We start from the raw sequence: 20,232 nt of genomic DNA on the forward strand, positions 1-20,232 counted from the left end.
AATGAAGGCTCTGAACCTACTATGTTGTATAAAGTAAAATATTATGATATTTACTAGACAGATTGTCATGAAACTTGTGGATTAAAGAATATTTCTTGACAAATTATTAGATCCCAGCTACCTACATGGCACCAATTGTTCCCATATTTCACAAATGTCCAATTAAGATTATTACAAAAAGGCCATTCAAAACCTGCAAGGTGTAAAAAATGTTTAGTATGCAGTGCAGGCTGAATTAGGCTACAATCAAGCTGTCACATACTCTGTCAGCTCTCTTTTTAAATGAGAGCCTCTTAAGTAGAACTAAAATTAAATGCGAAAATTAACCTGTTTCCTTTTGGCCTGATTTTTGAAATTTAGAGCCACTAAGTGACTGGGTCTTCTAAGAAGGTGCCGCAACCTCCTTCGAGGTGAAAGCACCACGACAGTGCTGTGCATCACGGGAGCCAGCAGGTACACAGTGAAGCATGAAAGAGATAAAGACAGAGCCATTCAGCTGAAGCAGAGATCCTACACAAAGACTGGGCAATTATTTCATGGCTGGAGCTCATCATATTAAACTCAGGAGTCCTTCTGTCGAGAATCTTCTGGGTGTGATGAATGCAATCAGTCCTGTGCGGATGATGATGGGCAGGCAATGAAGTCATTCATTTAGTGTATTTCACAAGGCAAGGCACATGAGTTCTTCCAAAAATAGAAGACTGTCCCTACGTGGAGGCTTGGTTACGTTCTGGTCCCTACTGTGGAACGTGGAGGAGACTCAGTGTTTTATATTTTTATATAATTTTAGTGGAGGAAAGGTGGCAAAATGTCTAAATTTTATACACTTTTACTAACTACAGATGCCACAATTTAAATATACCCATATAAATATTTTTTTTTATTTTTGCCAATAGAATTACCAAATCTTACCATGGTTTTCCCATTTATAATTCACACTCAACCATGATTTCTACTTATTCACAACTTCTGTCTGACCAACCCACACTCTAATACACAGCTTGAAATTCTACTTTGTCCTCAACTCTGTGATGCTGAAAACTGAATGAGACCTACAGGACGGGAGGACAGTGGCCCTGAGGACAGAAAACCACCATAAAGCCAGAACTGCAGCTCCAAGCGAAAACATAAGACACTTCAGAACTCCTCGGAGAAGCCTTTGATTAGCAAAGAGTCTTCATTTGACGGGACTGTCCTGACAGGCTTTCATTGTGAGTTCACCGCTAGCTCATGACTGGAGGGGTCAAACAAGACACTGTCGAAGTTGGTGCCCAAATATACAGGATTAAATACAATCACATTCTAATCTAATTATTTTTAAATCAGTCAAATTCATTCAACTAATGTTATAAATAATTAAGTTAATGCTAATCTTGGAATACATTGGAATAAACCAGGGCCCATTTACCCCATCTACAGCTCCTGCAAAATGCAGCTGCCCGGCTCCTCACCAACAGTCCTGTACTCTCTACACTGGCTTCCGGTTCAATTCAGAATTCAGTTCAAAATCCTACTATTTGCTTTCTGTTCCATCTACGGCCTTACACCTCTTTATCTATGTGATATGTTGACCCCTCACCAACCAAGTAGAACCACACCTGCTGGTGGTCCCAAGCTCTGGGTGCAAACCGGGGGTTGATCGTGCCTTTACAGTAGCCTGCCTTATTTAAGGCCAGACTGAAAACCTATATTTTCATATCAGTCTTTGACACATGATAGTGGTATCACTTGAGAAACTTGTGATATTTGTCATTTATAAGTGTATTATGTTTTTATTCTTGTTTTCATCTCTGTTCAGCACTTTGATCATTGTTGTAAAGTGCTTTATGAATAAAATTTGATTGATTAATAATCTGTATTTGCACAAATGTTCATATATTTAATGGATTTATTATTGGGTATTTGTTAGACAAGCTAAATAAAATGTGATGTATTACTCTGAGTCCTGAAACCACTCCTGGGAAGATTGACAGCTGCCTTGAATATTTTCCACTTGAATAAGATATTTGATAAATTCCAAATCATTTTCAAATTTCTTTATAACCCTTACTGGATTGATGGGCAGAAGCAGTTGCCTATCTATGATCATTGCTGATGTCTTTCCTCCTTGACGTGTTAACATACCTGGATTCTGCAGAGGAGCAAACTTTTTGCTTTTATAATGGCCTTTGCTCTGATTATGATCAATCAACACATTTGTTCAACAGCAACTGGCTGCTACTTAATTCCTATGGAAGCAGTGCACTGGTTCACACTGTTTTGGCTTAATGCTGTTAAGCTGAAGAGATCTCCATCTGTTGCAAGTAGAGGAAGTCCTTTTTGCCTTCCAATCTCAATGATCCAAACTTTGAGATAAACTGTGTCATACAAAATGGAAAATCAAGTGCTCTTGCCTCCCTCAGTTTTCTTGATGATGTATTGATGTTAACCAGCAGGTTGAAGCAAGTTATTGGTCAGGGTCTGGTGAAAGAACATTGAGTGCTGGCCAGACAGCATGCATGACACAACAGCTCGTCCTATCAAGGCAATCTGGGAATACAAATGTAGCCCAAAAGTGCAGCTGTGTACCCCTTCACTCTATTAAATTTTATATGATGATGAAGCTTATATTGTAGAAGACAGATGAAACCTCTATGTATAAACCTGTGAATGATTTACAACATATTTTTCTTGAATTAGGCTCAGGAGAGGGCATTTACACAGCTTGTCTTGGGTTGAATGATTGTGTTGTCCAATATTTCTGACTTATCAGGCAACTGTGAGTCAAAACTGTCATGGAGTCAATTTTACAAAATGATTGATCACTAAGCATAAATGATTAAAGAAAGGTACAAGAAACAACAGGACGTCCACCAGAGGAACACAGATGATGATGATAAAACCAGCAGGGAGTTTACAGTCAAACAACACTTGTTAACCAACAAATGTAATTCTTCTATAAATAGGAAGGTGGGGAAAGACAGCAAGCTACAACTGTTACCAGCTTGATGTGCAATGAAATGTTTCTCATAAATATATGATTAATGAATTACAATTGGCAGAAAGCCTGAATACATGAAGGCCAAGTGAAAAGTCAGTTACAGCATGGTATAAAGTAAATTACCTTGCTAATCAGCTTTACCTTAGGTTGAACATAGTTGGTTTAATACTTGAAAGGATCAGAATAGAATAAATCAACTGTTCCTACAGTCCATATCTCTTACCAGAACATCAGCATGCACACATAAATGTATGCTTGATTGGCATTGGGCACATTTTCAGTGGCCTTTAGAGAGGTAACATCCATGCCCTGAGCCCTGCTCTGAGTTTTCTCTTAGTCCTGGCAAAAGTTGATCCAAACTCTCTGAAATGTGTATATCAAGAACAAAAGTCCACAGCCCGTCCTCTCTCCACAGGGATACCCCAAGTTTTGATACTGGAACCAGGAGGTCCTGCGTCCTGCCACTTAAAACAGCACACTAGTGGTGTAAGCACGAATCTCAGTTTGCCTCTCAGAGATATGCACAAGGATGAAGGAACGCCGTCTTCAGCTATCTTTCCAAAGACTAATATATTGGCCAAACCAGTCAAATACTTCAACCTAAACAATTTTTACATTCAACTGTCTTTTCAACTACTTCTACAAAAAAAAAAAAAAAAAGAAAAAAGAAAAAAACAAGTTGCAATATAGCCTGGTTTCTTTGTGAAGAAAAATCAGGTTGTATATACTCAGTATGCCACCCAACAGCTTATGGTTATATCTCAATTTACTATGCACTATTTGCAGAACTCCTGGTTTGCACAGCGAAACTACCTTTAAATAGTCTACAAACTCATAGGAGCATTAGGTTTTCCATAAAAAAGAGACATGTCCATCCACTACTCAATAAATTCCACTGGCCATTTCAAATTCCTAGTCACTAATGTTACATTCAGAGTGACATCTGGGTCTGCAGTCACCCATCTAAATGCAATAAGACAGCTTTATGTTCCCTTGTGATGTCTGCATTCCTGTTGAAAACAATGTCTGGAAATGTCATTCCTACCTACCTACAAGGAATCTTTCCAGACTGTTCTCTTCTGTGGTTCCATGATGGTTGAATAAGTTACAAAATGCTATCAGGATAAACTTGTACTGCGGTATTTAACCCTAAATGTAATGAATGTGTGATGTAAATGTGAACCAGTTTTTCAGCGTCACTGACATGATGGTTGTGATTATGAAAATATTTCACTGATGAGAAACTGCTGCTTAATGCTTAGCTTTATCTGAATTCAAAACACATAAAACTACAGGAAATCCAGATCTTGATGCCCTTATCAAGCTGAAGCTTCAGTAACGGATTATTTTCCTCAGGATTCATGAACAAATAGAGCTGGGTGTCATCAGCATAATGTTAGAAATGGATGTCATAGTTTCTGATGTAATTGGTAATGATATGGATGATGATAATGGATGCATGTATCAAGAGAATGGAATAAGATCCAATCCTGAACCCTGTGGAACACCATTAATGGTTAATGTGTCCTTGAAAGTTGGTATCCCTCTATACTTTCAGGAGACAGAAATAAACTTTTCCCCAGTTGCTGCTACAGTAAAGTTACAAATGATATCCAGCTATACCTTCTCAAAATCTAAATCTGGTGTTTTTCTTTGCCTTATAGTAAAAGCACACTAATTTAAATAGAAATCCATCTCAAGGTGATAGCATTTTAACAAATGTCTGATAGCTTAAAAACAGAAGAACTAATAGAATATTTGAGCAAATAAGCAGGAGATTAACTGACTAATGACTAACAAAGGTTACCTGCAGTCTTATGAAATTAAAGATCCAAAAAACAAACCAACTTTTGTGTACAACACTAATTTAGGACTGTGTGCATGTTAATTAATCAGTTACCAGTTTGAGGGTGCCAGATCCTGGGAGCTCAGTTTGACCTAAACATGGATTTTCTTTTCCACCTCTATACAAACTATATGATTTTTATACCTTTGATTAATTCTGAATCAACTCTGCCAGAGATCACATGATAAAAATATAATGTGGAATATTTTTTATAGTTTTGGTCTTTCACAACTCAGAATTAATTAGCTTTTAAAAAGAGAAACATCTGACAGAATCTCATCCATTCAAAGGAGTATTATAGAAAGTCTGTACAATTCTCTTCTGATGTTTTATTAATGTTGGCATTTTACACCTTGCTCAGGGACAACAGTTGCGTCTTGTTATAAGGTAGGGTAAAGGTTGACTGGTGGTTTTAAGGATGTTGTGTTCTCTCCATTCTTCATCAACTCTGCTATTCAGGAAAAAAAAAAAGAAAATGAATTACTTTCTCTAAACTTTACTATCTGAGAGGAAAAACCCTATAAATGTCGACATAATGCCTCCAGAGGCTGGTTTGTTGTCACAGGCACATAAAGATAAATGAAGACAAAATGAGGAGAATGTTTTAAAGGGGCCACACAATCAGAAGCTCGTCATCCTCACAAGCAGGCAGGCTGACACATACAGTGGTTTGTTACCATGGTAACACATTCTCTATGCAGAAAGCCGTCCACAGATTAACAAAAAGAAAAAAAAGGACAAAACAGTCAACAAACAGGCGAGACAACTGAGAAGATTCATGCACTGTAAAAAAAAAAAGAAAACAAATTTAAAAAGAAAAACGCCCATCTTGTCAAACAACATCATCCTGCAGTGAAGTTTAATTGTCACAGATTCTCCGGCTTGTTTCCAGTTAGCTGACCAGCTTCATAAACACCCACGGATGGTTTACACTTCAATTTAAAGGTTAACTGCAGAACATATTGCCAGTTAAGACAGACGTTTCACAGTTTGATAAAAATGGAAAAAATCACTTGCAATTCGTAAAGCAGCGGGACTTACATTCTGGTTTCCCACAATGTTGTCGAAGGGGAGCTCAGGGCTCCAGGAGGCCTCGTTGAAAGTGGCACTGCTGGCTCGGCGGTCGGCTGAGCTGGCTGCCTCCTTCATGATGTCTTCCGGCAGGGTGAGCATACTCTCCTCGGGCTGCTTGATCAGGTAGGTTTCGATGTTGTGGCGCCGCAGGAAGTCGTTGCGGTCCTTCCCGTGGCCTTCCTCCACCTCATAGTCACCGTTCAAACAGTCCAAAGCCGCTTTAGAGATGTGGATCCTCCTGAAAACAGAAAAATTGGAATGCAACAAAGATTAATTCTGAAATTTGTTTATCCATCTGAACCTTTTTTTTTAACAGACACAACTGTGAAAAGAAATATAGAAAGAATTTGAATTCAATTAAAGACCTAATTGTTTCAGAATAGTTTTCCAAGATCCTTCTTTCATCTTGGTAACATGAGGGTTTCTCTTGTAGAACTGCCTAAGAGCTTCGGGTTCTGTAGTTGTACTAGATTTCCCCAAGAAGCTAAAAACATTTAGCTTCTTCCATAGAAGAGTGAGAAGAGAAGAGAAGTGAGAAGAGAAGAGTGACCTAATGCAGTGAAAACTGGTGAGATAAACTGAAGTCAAACCACTATATATATTTTTATATATATACATATATATATATATATATATATATATATGAATTCCTGCAGGATTCATTGAAAGTGTTTTTTTTTTCTTTTTTTCCAAACTTAGTGAGGCTTCATGGCCTTTAATACAGCACTTAAACACCTGCAGTTAATATTTCTCTACTCTCATCAGGTGGCACTTTATCCTTTATCAGTTTTTTGGGAGGAGATTTTACGTCATGGTTCAGTATGAGTTAAATCTGTCTTTAAATTTCACAAAAAATACTGTCAGGAACAGAGTTTGCAGGTTTCTTTTCATAGCAATGAGTGTTGCAGGTGATTTCAGCCATAGATAAGCAGACAAGCCCTGAAGTGTGCAGGTGTGAATGAAATCATGCACAAGTGACAGGTCAATGACTGATTGTTGCCAGACTCAAAGGTCAGATCCACTATTTTCCAGCACTTATTAGACAGAGTGTTCTGGATGAGATTAAATCCTAAAGAAAGAAAGAAAAAAAAAAGAAAGCGGGAACGAGTGAGAAAAAAATATGGTGTGATTGTTTGTGGCTAAGAAATACTGCTGAGAAACCGCTGCTACATCCGGTCATGTTATGTAACTGATTTCATTAAAGAGCACAGGTCAGGGTTACAGTGTGGCTCTAAAACAGATGCTAGCAGAAAATTCAAAACAACCATTGAGGAAACTAAATCCACTCTGGCTCTCAAGGCCAAACGCAAAAACCAGATTTAACAATTTGAAATATTTGTCAGCACCAATGAAAGCAAATGTATTCACATCCAGATTCTCCCTGTAAAAACATAATTGTCTGCTTGTGTCAACAAAGTCCCAAAACCAATGGCATGATTAATTTAATTTCTCTGCAGTAATGCATAAGTGTGGAAATATTTGACTTCCTTACCCAGGGATGCCTCCAGATTCCAGCTTGTTGGCGATGTCCACGTCCCAGGACCAGACGTCAAACTGCCACTTCCTGAGTCCCAGCACGCCACACAGTACCGAACCCGAGTGGATCCCAATTCGCATGTCAATGTCATGTTTTGTCCGTGATCTCACATATCTGAAAGAAATAGAGAAGAAACAAAAACAACTAAGGTAACTGTGCTTCCTGCAAGCTGATTTAGATTAAATACTAAACAGAAGAGCAAAACAATTAGAAGAAATGGTTTGTTTTGGATTGTGTAAACTTCTGAATGTGTTTGTTGTGTTTTCATTAGGCAACCCTAAAATCCAATTCAGAAAATTAATTTACTGCAAGCAGGTACTCTATGTTGTAAGTTAGAATGTATCCACAAACTGGTGGAGCAAAGTATAAATAAATGTAATATAATGTGTATTTATTTGTGGATCTCATTGGACACAAAAAGCTGGTTTGACACATTTGTGAGACTTGTGCATTTTTATTATTTCTAATAATAACTGTAATATTGGAGTTCCTCAGGGTTCTGTACTTGGACCAATACTTTTCACACTGTAAATGCTTCCTTTAGATGATATAATTACACAGAGTAGCATAAACTCTCATTACTATGCAGAGGATTCTCAGATATTCAGGTAAATCTCAAAACATTAGAATATCACGAAAAAGGTCAATATTTTTTGTCAATCATTTTAAAGAGTGAAACCAAGATATGATATAGATTCATGACACAGAGTGAACTATTTCAAGCCTTAATTTTTTTTAAATTGTGATGATTTAGACTTACAGATCATGAAAACCCAAAATTCAGTTTCTCAGAAAATTATAATATTATATAAAATCAATAATAAATGATTTTTCAAAAGTTAAATGTTAGGCTTCTGACTGATTTGCCTGCCAACCTCCCGTTCCATCCTTCCCTCACTCGTGAACAAGACCCCAAGGTACTTGAACTCCTCCACTTGGGGCAGGACCCCATTTCTGACCTGGACACTCCATCCTTTTCTGGCTGAGGACCACGGTCTCGGATTTGGAGGTGCTGATTCTCATCCCAGGTACTTCACACTCGATTGCAAATTGCTCCATTGAGAGCTGAAAATTATGACCTGATGAAGCCAACAGAACCACATCATCAGCAAAAAAAAAAAAAAATCTGTCCATAAAGGTTCTGAACAGAATTTGTGACAAAGGGCAGCCTTGGGAGAGTCCAACCCTCACTGAAAATGAATCTGATTTCCTGCCCACAATGCGGACCAAGCTCTGGCACTGGCTATACAGGCAACGGTTAGACATGTGCCAGGTCTAATTTTCCGAGACACTGTATCTTGAGTTTTTATAATCTGTAAGCCATAAACAACAAAATTCCAAGAAATAAAAGCTTGAAATATTTTACTCTGTGTCAGGAGTTCAAGTACCTTGGGGCCTTGTGTGAATCTATATATTATATGGTGTTCACTTTTCAAGTGAGTAACTAAAAATATTGATCTTTTTCATGATATTCTAATTTTTTTAGATGTACCTGGATTGGATATCCATATCCATATCCATGAAGCCTGATGAAACCAATCAGTTTGTTTGATTACAAAAATGTCTTAAAAACATAAAGACATGGGCAACTCTGAACTATGTGAAATCACTCTAGATGGGATTATGGTAAACGGTCTGTATTTATATAGCGCTTTTACCCAAAGCGCTTTACAATATACATCACATTCACCCATTCGCCGTCAAAGACATGACCTGACGTGTTTGCAGCCTGGCATCTGAGTTTCTGTTGACACAATTACCAACTACCGTTTCGTCAGCGAAATAATTTACAACAACAAGGCTATTTTTATAGGTGTCTCCTTTATTACTTTTTCATGGACACCCTATAGCCAATCAGGATTGCGTATTCACCCAGACCATGGTATAACTACTTTTAAGAGCAAACTAAATGGTGAATGGTAAATGGTCCGTATTTATATAGCGCTTTACTGTACCTGGAATGGTACCCAAAGCACTTTATATCATACATCACATTCACCCATTCACACACACATTCACTGATTCACTGATGGCGGAAGCTGCCATACAAGGGGCTCAACGACGGAGCGATTTGGGGTTCAGTGTCTTGCTCAGGGACACCTTGACATGAGCTTGACAGCCCAAGGACCGAAACGGGCTACAAGACAAGTGTTTGATGTGTATCCAGAGTGGCAACAGATCTCGTGTTTTCAGATTTAATTACATTTTGTGGATCATAAAATGGATTATTTCTTTCAGCTGTTGTCAGTGTTGGGAAAAAAAATGACTGCACAAATTTGTCCTTTTATGATTTCATGTCAGTGTTGTAAAGAGAAGTGTTCATTACAAGATGTTATCCAATAAAGCAAAGTGATGCTGTTTTTTTATTAGATTTGGTGTGTAAATATCCTGCCAGTGCTCGTTTCTGTTAACTGTTAATTTCCAACATATAATTAAAAGGCACAGCTGCTTTCAATGAATGTCTGAAATCATCTGCAGCTGTCTCCTTCTATGAGTCCACCAAAAGGCTGGTTTCATTCTAAGTAGACAAGTGGGCAATATAAACAGCCTTAGTGTTAAATCACATAATTTGGGAAGCTGGGGATCCCATCAGCCACCTTTCAATGTAAGGACATCCTCGCTGTAGCTCATCTTTTAAATCCATGTTAGAACGTAGACTCTTTTCCTCTGTGGTTCCCCGGTAGTGGAACGATCTACCAAACTTCGTCCGAACCACAGAGTCCTTATGTAAGGTAAGGGATAATGCCTAACGAGGTGTCCATTATCATCAATTAATGGACGATGCAGAGGCGTGAATCGTCCAACGTTAAAATCTTAAGTTTTTCACAAGAAGCGGCTGAGTGGACTATTTAATATCTCTAGTTGTGACGCGTTGCCAAGGTAACCGGTTCTGACACAGAACCTGCAGCTCGGCCGGCTGCAGTTATGTTATGTGACACAAAGAGTCATTTTAGAGGGCGGGTGAAGCTCTTACAGCTTGTGTGTGTCCAGAGGATGATGCAACATTTTGTTTCAAACAGTCAAAGTCCACAGATAGTTTCCTACATCATTTTTATTGCAAGAAATATTATCCAAGATTCACTCTGATCATTAAATGTGTATCAAGCAAGTAAATCTATCCTTAATTGTTTTTATAATATTATTCACCATTCACTGTATCAAGCAAGCAAGTAAGGTATTCAAGACAGAAAGACAGGCGACAGCCTATTTAAAATGAAATGCAGCATTGCCGTTGATCGTGACATTTCATAAAAATACTGGTATGTCCATTGTGGCGTTTGAAGGATGGAGATTTAACGTTTGTGGACCTTGACCACTGCTGGTTGGGACGTTGCGGGATGAAAAACTGTTGCTCCATTCTCGTCTCTCCTGAACTGACGGAGTCAAAAAAGCCTGCAGGCTGCTTTCACAGCAATGCGCCGTCAAAGACGTGATCTGACAGCGTCTGAGTTTCTGTTGACACAGTTACCAACTACCGTTTGTACAACAATTTACAACAATATGGCTATTTTTATAGGTGTCCTTTATTACTTTTTCATGGATACCCTACAGCCAATCAGAATTACGTATTCACCCAGACCATGGTATAACTACTTTTAAGAGCAAACTAAATGTTATATGGTAAATGGTTCGTATTTATATAGAGCTTTAACCCTCGGGTTAACAAGACGACCGCTCTACCTTGCCGAGCCACGCCGCCCCAAGGAGCATTTCCGGACTTAGCTTAACTCTTCTGCTCGTCGGAATGAGTTAGAAAGATTTGTCCAGCTCTTTGGTTCAACTCAGCACTGAATAAGCTGCGTGCACTTTCGCCCAAGATGATCTTGTGTGATAAAATCGTGATCTTGTATTTAAACAAAGGTCTAAAAAAAAAAAAAAAAAAAAAAAACACTGCCTATAGCACTACATGACAGCACCTAGGTCCAACTGAACTCACAGTAGTCTGACAACTACTTAATTATGATGTCCCATGCTGTTTGAATTCTTGCTTGTGTTGTTCTTACTCTCAGATGTAAGTAGCTTTGGATAAAAGTGCCTGCCAAATTACTGTAGAATAGAATAACTGTACTGTACCTTTTAACTTATCTAGACTGATGTTTGCTTTTAATATTTTTAAAATAGTAAACATATATGATTTTATATATTTCATTATTATTTTGCACACCCTTTTACTTATGTCTCAGCATGATTTTATTTATTTTTGCATTCTCCCTATATCTTCTATATAAATGCACTTTGAATAGCTTTTATGTATGAAATGTGATATATAAATAAACTTGCCTTGCACTGCCCAAATATATGTTAAATTATTCAATAATGCATGTTTATCTGTTTATTAAATCTATGTTACAGTTAAGAAATGCAACTCACACACACACACACACACACGCACACATATATATATATATATATATATATATATATATATATATATATATGTTTTCCCTTGCCAAAATTAGTCTCAACAACTTAAAAAAAAAAAAAAAAAGAGTAAAAGATTTAATCATTGAATGCCTGACCCAAGAAATAATGGACAGAAAATTAGATTTTTTTTTTAAATCTGAAGTAAAAAAAAAAAGCAAACAAACAAAAACAGCACAAACAATATTTACAGTAAATCACTGTGATATGTCAGAATTATTGTAGTGCAGGAGATATCCACCAGGGGGCAGAAGAGACGTATCAGATTCTGTATAAGACGGTGTTGAGCAAAGTGTTTACTGTAAAGTGATGAAAAAGGTCTCAGGAGGTGTATCAAATATGACATGTTAGGATATGAATACACCAAATTAAATATATTTGTGTAGGTGTTTATAATTGACAATCGATAAATCTGAGAATGGAATACCTGATGAAGATTTAAAAACACATTTAGCATTTATATTTAGGTACAAAACACATACAAATTGGCTGCATATGCACATTTGTTTCTAAAATATTACAGGTTACACAATGAAACACACAAAAAGAGTCTGTATTAATTCAGTAAATTAACATCCATGATGCTGACCTTTCATTGAGACTGAACAGAGATAACAGTTACTGGAAAAACACTGTTCACAAATCCACCAGGAAATCAACACAATATTTTTCTAGCATATCTGCAGCTCTTCAATAAGAGGTGACAAACTGTTTGAGCAGGCGCTTCACCCTCATTAATACATTTGTTTCTCATTTCATACTTTATTATCCCTGAGCAGAATAAAAGCAGAGCTAGAGCTGGTGCTGATAAGAGTCTGTGAGGAGCAGACGGAGGCTGTCACACCCATTCCTGTCTCCCAGTCTCATTTCATGCCTCATAACCGCAGCCACAGAGGAGAAGTGAAAGGCATCCTGGGAGCTTGTGACAGGTTAAAGTCAGCTGGCTGCTGAATGATACCTGAGGCGGAAGTCGAAGCCAATAAACTGCAGTTAACGGTGATCATGACACAGCAAGAGAGGATGGTGATGATGAAGATGAAGTGACACTTTGTTTAAGCCCTTAACCCCTGGTGCATCAAACTGATTCTGACTTTTATTTATTTTAATTCTAGTTATTCTTTTTTTGCTTTTATTTACTGTTATTTGTGTATTTATTTATATATATTTGATCTATTTCTAATCCTCCATTTATTTATTCATTGTTATAAATTTTACTTTATCCCCCCACCCCCACCCCCTTTTTTCCCCCCCAGTATTCATTTTGTTTTTGTTTTTTTGTTGTTTCTTTTTATTGTAAATAAATCTAGAGGTCAGTGGGGACCACCTGGATCCAGGAATTTTCATTTAAAAGATTCTTTGCTATGGTTTGATAGGAATAATTTTGCCACTAGATCTTCTAATTAAAAAATGATACCCACAATCATTGGCAATATATATATATATATATATATATATATATATATATATATATATATATATATATATATATATACTGTATATATATACAGTGTGTGCAGAATTATTAGGCAAGTTGTATGTGTGTGTAGATTTCACATTTGATGAGGGACCACGGGTTCTCTATGGAGTTAAGATCAGGTGAACAAGGAGGCCATGTCATTATTTTTTCTTCTTTTAGACCTTTTCTGGCCAGCCACGCAGTGGAGTACTTGGATGCGTGTGATGGAGCATTGTCCTGCATGAAAATCATGTTTTTCTTGATGCTGACTTCTTCCTGTACCACTGCTTGAAGAAGGTGTCTTCCAGAAACCGGCAGTAGGACTGGGAGTTGCGCTTGACTCCATCCTCAACCCGAAAAGGTCCCACAAGATCTTTGATGACACCAGCCCATACCAGTATCCCACCTCCACCTTGCTGGCGTCTGAGTCGGAGTGGAGCTCTCTGCCCTGTACTGATCCAGCCACGGGCCCATCCATCTGGCCCATCAAGACTCGCTCTCATTTTATCAGTCCATAAAACCTTAGAAAAATCAGTCTTATGATATTTCTTGGCCCAGTCTTGACGTTTTATCTTGTGTGTCTTGTTCAGTGGTGGTTGTTTTTCAGCCTTCCTTACCTTGGCCATGTCCCTGAGTATTGCACACCTTGTGCTTCTTGGCACTCCAGTGATGTTGCAGCTCTAAAATATGGCAAAACTGGTGGCCAATGGCATCTTGGCAGCTTCACGCTTGATTTTCCTCAGTTCTTGGGCAGTTATTTTGCGCCTTGTTTTTTCAACACGCTTCTTGCCACCCTGTTGACTATTTTGAATGAAACGCTTGATTGTTCGATGATCACGCCTCAAAAGCTTGGCGATTTTAAGAGTGCCGCATCCTTCTGCAAGACATCTCACTATTTTTGACTTTTCAGAGTCCGTCAAATCTCTCTTCTGACCCATTTTGCCGAAGGAATGGAAGTTGCCTAATAATTATGCACACCTGATATAGGGTGTTGATGTCATTAGACCACACCCCTTCTCATTACAGAGATGCACATCACCTGATATGCTTAATTGGTAGTAGGCTTTCAAGCCTGTACCGGTTGGAGTAGAACAACATGCATAAAGAGGATGATGTGGTCAAAATACTCATTTGCCTAATAATTCTGCACACACTGTATAGACTATGGCTTGGCAAAGGTCCAAACTTCGAGTGCTTTTAGTTTAGTTGGCAACTGCCACAATTAGAATCTGTAACAGCAAAGGCATTACTGCATTATTCCTGAACTCTAAAAAAAAAAAGACACTTTTGTTTTATCATAGATTTTGAAAATAATTAAAACAATCCTTGTTATATTAAGATAATGATAAAATATTTTTTACCATTTATTCTTGTTTTTTTGATAATTTTTCTTATCTCACCAACAATATGTTTATAGGAGAAAGAATGGGACCCCCATGGGTCATAGTTCCTATCAGGTGATGTTGATGCTGCCTTTTAAAAACAGTCCAGTGAAACGCTGTCATCTCATGAATCACACCCACCCTACATTTGGGCAATTTAATTGAAATAATTTATATAACCCCGATTTGTGACACGTCATCTTATATAACCGTCTGGTTAGTCTGTGTCTTTTTGTGTTCATCGCTTTCTGTAAACTAATCTCCTGTTTTAGGTTTTTGCTTTATACTTTCCATATTCTGTTTTAGTTATTAGCTTTTGTTTTATAGATTTGAGTTTAATCTTTTGAATTCTTGTTTTTTTCTGGGTTATTAAATGGATTTCAAGCTCTTTTCAAACCCTGCACAAGTCTTAGTCTGAATCAGGGAAACTTCTAAAGCCTGCAGGACACTGGCCCTCGAGGACCAGGATTATGGATCCATTTTAGATGCTTTTCTGCTCTGGCTGTTGAGGACTAGAGTTGAATAGCCTTGTTTTTGGATTAGCATAGCCTGGATAACTGATTATCTACACTGGGGATCTCACACTCCAATGTCCTGCAGCTTTTTCACGTTTCCCTGCTCCAATGCGTCTGATTCAAAATAAATGGATCCAACAACTTATTGTCAAGTTCTGCACAATGACCCATTAATTTGAGTTGGATGTGTTGAAGGGAAACATATAAAAGCTACAGGACATTCTTATTCTATTCGTTATTCCCTATATTTCATTTTTAACATCTCCATTTCAGATTTGACTTGGTCTAAAATGGTGTAAAAAGATAAAAGGTCTGGATTTTCTTTCTTTATTGCCAGTTCACACACATTGTTCTATGAACTAGGTCTCTCAGATCAGTCCGTCACAAGCAAACTCTTTTTCAGTGTGAACAGCAGTCCCTGTCCCTCTTCCTTCCCAACAGGACTAACACAACGGATGCCTATCCTCAGCTCAGTGACTTAACGGTATTCAGCATAAATCTCTAATCCATCTCTAATCCGTCCTTTTCCTCTAAACATACGTCCCCCTCTCCAGCCTGAATGTCATGATGAAAGTGATGAAACTGGTCAAAATGCTCTGGCAATAATAACGACCACTGAAATGAAAAGGCCACAGGCTTTTAAAGCAGAGATTTTGGAGGGTGTGAGCCTTTTTCAGGAGAATCAGCAGTGCGACAGCATGTTGTGAGTGGGTGATTCTTCAACTATTTATGCTACATGACTTTTTAACAACTGATGACTAAGACAGAGCTGCTGTCTAATTAAAAAAATATGATACCACCACAAGAGATATTTATTAATCCTTTCTCTGTGATGATAAAAACCCTTTAACTTTCTCCATTTGTGAGTGATTCCTCAGGAATGCAAATATTACAGGAAGGCTTTTCTTAGGCATCCTCTTCGAAGCACAAATAAAAGAAACTCATTACAAATTACGCTGCAGAGAAATATTGAGGTTTCCCTGTTTCTTTATTTCAGCATTTTTGCTGAAAAGGGTTTCAGTTCCATAAAGCTGTATGTGATTATCAAGCATCTGCAAAGTTGCTGTGTTTGATGGGCAATGAGAGTCTTGATGAGACCATTTGCGACAAATTCTTTTAGTAATCAATATCTGAACGTACACACATAAAAGCAAAAGCACACAATACTACATTCAGCATGACTCACACTTCCCAGTAACAGCAGGGCACAAATTACAGCTCTGTAAAAAAACCATAAAAGGTCCCTCATAACTTTGCTGCACAGACCCATGTTAATTTCTCTGCACCCAAAGCATGATGGGAACTCAGATTACATTCAAATGGGAATATTAAAAATCGGCAAAATCCACGACAAATATTTAGTGTAAACTGACCCTTACATGGATAAACCTTAGATGACAAAGTGAAAATAATGCAGGATTTATGTTGTCCTTCATGATGTTCTACATCAACTCCACCATGATCTTGATCATAATTCATACAGCTTCACCTTATTAGCTACTTATGTGGGTGATAATAATCATAAAACTATCAGATGTGATGCCTCTGCAAAGTTACCTGATGTTTAAATTGTTATAGAAACACTGATAAAATTTGTCTGGCTAAGTAAAGCAGGGCTAGAAATAAATCCATGCAATGCAGGATAAAAAAAATATATATGTATATATATATATATATATATATATATATATATATATATATATATATATACAATAATTGTTCTTTTGCTTTTACAAATTTTGCTTCACTTTTTACAATAGATGACCACTTTATGTCATGGTCTCTGGACTCCATTGTCTGCCCTTCTGTTTCTTTCCTTTCCTTCCCCCATGTGTTGTGGGGGCTGTTTCCTCTGCTGACAGGTTCCTAAAGCACAGTTGCCATTTATCAACTCATCACGCTAGCAGTATATCTACCACAGTTCGTCCTTCATTCGATGTCCTTCCTTCATTCAACGCCAGATTGTTGAACTTAGGACTGGTGGTATCTGGTCTACTGTGTTTTTTGCCTTGTTCGTGTGACCAGGCTTAATGTATGCATTGTCCTTTCAGAGAACCCTGCTTATGGCCAGAAGTACATTTTGGATCCCTAAAACTGTTGGATTTACCTCACCTCCCGGTCCTGAGCCACACCTGCATCCACAACCTGAGGAGCCAAAAGATCATCTGTCTGCCCACTCGCCGTTCCTACCAGTTCACCAGACTGTTTTCTTCCCGAAATAAAACCTTTTGTCTCTCAGCTATAGATTCCTGTCTGCTCCTTGAGTCCGCTGTCTTGCCCCTTGTGCCTCTTAGTTGTAATAATCAATACTTTATTTTTCCAAATCTTGACCTCTTGTTTGTTCTCACCCGCACAGGTCCAGTGTTACCAGTCTGTACCCATCCATGCCAACCAGATAATTACCAAACCCACCAGTTAATTCCCAGTCAAACCTTTGGCCTGAACAGTTCCCAGCAGATTAACACAATATAATAATAATAATTATCTTTTGTAGGTGGTTTATTTTCAGCTGAACTTGCTCCTAACATACTTGATGTAACTTTCATCATGTTGTACTGAATCATGTAATTTCCCTGAAATGTTGCTACTTACGGCTCAGAGTGAGTACGAGAGCTTTGCAGTCCCAGGTTTAAGCTGTTTTCTGTTCTTAAATAAAAAATCCAGCTCTTCTGCTTTCCTTTAGATTGCGAACAGCAGGGTTTTGAACAAAATTTTTACCATAAAGTGATGCAAAAGGTCTCGGAAACTGTAACCCTGTCTTGGCTTTATAGTGGAAGCAGTTTGATTTGTTTATTTCACTCTGTTCTATTTGATATTTTCATGGATGATTATATTGAGGTTTTATGTTGTTATTGTGATTAGCAGAAGAGCGATTTGGGTTCTCAAATATATGCTCAGTGATAGAAACCTGATGGAAGAAGATGGTACCTGATGGTTTTGATCATGCTGAGGCCCATCTCCACGCAGCAGTGGGCGTGATCCGGTCTGGGCTCAGGAAGACCCGACACACAGTAGTAACAGTCTCCCAGGATCTTTATTCGTAGACAGTGGTGCTCCTGCAACGGATCAGCCAACAGACACACAGATGACAATCTGCACAGCAAACACACATTTTAAAATCACAAATGAGACATTTTGTCATACTGTTAGCACAGCAAATATGGAAAAATAAAATAAATATATAAAAAATAAAAACATAGGTTAACTCTGCATTGATCAATGAGAAATTCTCTTTGGTGCGACAGTGCAAGTTCAATCATATATTTATGGGTTTTTTTGTTTGTTTTATTGTTGGGAATGAAATATTTATTCAGCAAGTTCAGTATCTTTATTTAGTTTTTATGAGTTCTGGGCGCTTGGAGAGAAAATCTGGACAGCATGAAAAACAAGCTGATGTTTTAATCCTCAAAAGCAAACTTTTTCAATCCAAATCTCTTTTTCCCTTTCAGCTGCAGGACATCAGTTACTTTTTTTTCTCCCATCTTCATCTTTTTTTATTAAACCAGCCACCTACGAATTTCCCATGACCACATCTGTTTCTTGGTCTTTTTCATTTACATTGAAGCTCCAGTCAAACTTAGACTGACTCAAATCAAACCTGAGCCCTACCTCTGATGCATTCTGCTTAGATTCTCTTCATTCCCATCTCCATTAATAGTATCTCTAACTCAACTAACTCCTAATAACATCAATCCATCAAAATATGGAAAATAATTCACATAAAGTCAGTCAGGCTTAAAAAGGGATAATTTCTAAATTAAACTGTTTTCTTGGTTTATTGAAACCTCTGATTTGTTCGCTCTGTGTTTAAATGCAAATGTTTAACGTTCACCTTTTTAACTACCCAATGGATGTTAGATAAAATAAATAAATTAAATCTAATAAAAAATAACAGCAGCTCTTGTCACGCATGGAAAATAGTATGAAATGGGTGTGACACACACACACACACACACACACACACACACACAAAACTACAGTAGCTGCTGCTAACAGATCCCAGTTCTGTCCACCACCAAATGAATATGCTGGCCTAATGAATCCAAGCTGTATGCATGAATAAAATCTGTCCAGCTGAAGCTTCTGTTCAGGGCTCAAATTACACCGGGGCTTGTGGGGGAGCTTTTGTTGGGTGTGACTTTGCACATCATGTGCATGCACATATATATTAGTGCACATAGTGTGGTCAAAAATATGGTCACTACAAAAAAAATAAAAATAAAAAACAAAACTCTGCTGCTACTGTATGCAGCTTGTTTAATCAGAAACAAGGTCGGAAAGTTCTTTAGCAACCAGAAAAGAAAGCATATAAAGTGTTTTTTGTATGGACGCTCACAGCAAGCTTCAAAGAAACAACGCTGCTGTCCACGGAGCGGAAGGAAACAGGACCGATCACATTTGGAGGATTTAATTAATTAAATTAAATAAATAAATAGAACACAAAGCTGACAAATTATTGCTATTCATTTCAAGACACATCAGGAACCTTTTTAAAAAATTAAATGTAACCTGAAATGAACTATTTTTAAGGCTCCCCCTCAAAGTATCAGTTGAATTTCTTTAGAGGCGCTCCTGTGCCTACAAGGGGAGCCGAGCTCCCCCTAGCTCCCCCATAATTCGAACCCTGCTTCTGTTACTTCATTGTTTACAGAGAAGACCATCATAACTGAACACTGAATCCCCCCCAAAAAACTCAGAGAAGACAAATTTACAAACACCTTGGAAGAATCTTGGCTTTTCAGCATCAATACATTGAGGTTTTGATGGTGCATGAGCATCGTCGCCCTTACTGGTTCCACTGGCTACACCTGTGAAGCTGTAGATAGACTGCTGAACTTTCAACCCTAACTTTTTAATTCCGAAACTTTTAGCTGTTTTATAATAAAATAGCTTTTTTAAAAAAAAAAAACCCCATGTGTTTAGTCTCCATTTAATGTTATGACTCAGCTCGGTGGGCCACAGCAGAGACCACTCAAACCAATCAGCCAGTGGAGGAAATTTAAAGTAGTGAGACTGAATG

At 37.8% G+C, this 20,232-nt stretch overlaps 1 protein-coding gene across 1 annotated transcript in view; it reads right to left on the reverse strand.

Moving 5' to 3' along the window:
- Window positions 1–20,232, reverse strand: part of adcy8 (adenylate cyclase 8 (brain)) — a 146,335-nt gene that overhangs the window by 62,501 nt on the left and 63,602 nt on the right. Inside the window, exons 5-7 of the mRNA XM_041992913.1 lie at window positions 18,141–18,268; window positions 7,393–7,551; window positions 5,868–6,138 (exon numbers count right to left, since the gene is read on the reverse strand). Coding sequence (XP_041848847.1) covers window positions 5,868–6,138; window positions 7,393–7,551; window positions 18,141–18,268 — 558 coding nt within the window. The remainder of the gene's footprint in view (window positions 1–5,867; window positions 6,139–7,392; window positions 7,552–18,140; window positions 18,269–20,232) is intronic.

Source organism: Melanotaenia boesemani, chromosome 8, assembly GCF_017639745.1.
Source record: "Melanotaenia boesemani isolate fMelBoe1 chromosome 8, fMelBoe1.pri, whole genome shotgun sequence".
Classification (NCBI taxonomy): domain Eukaryota; kingdom Metazoa; phylum Chordata; class Actinopteri; order Atheriniformes; family Melanotaeniidae; genus Melanotaenia; species Melanotaenia boesemani.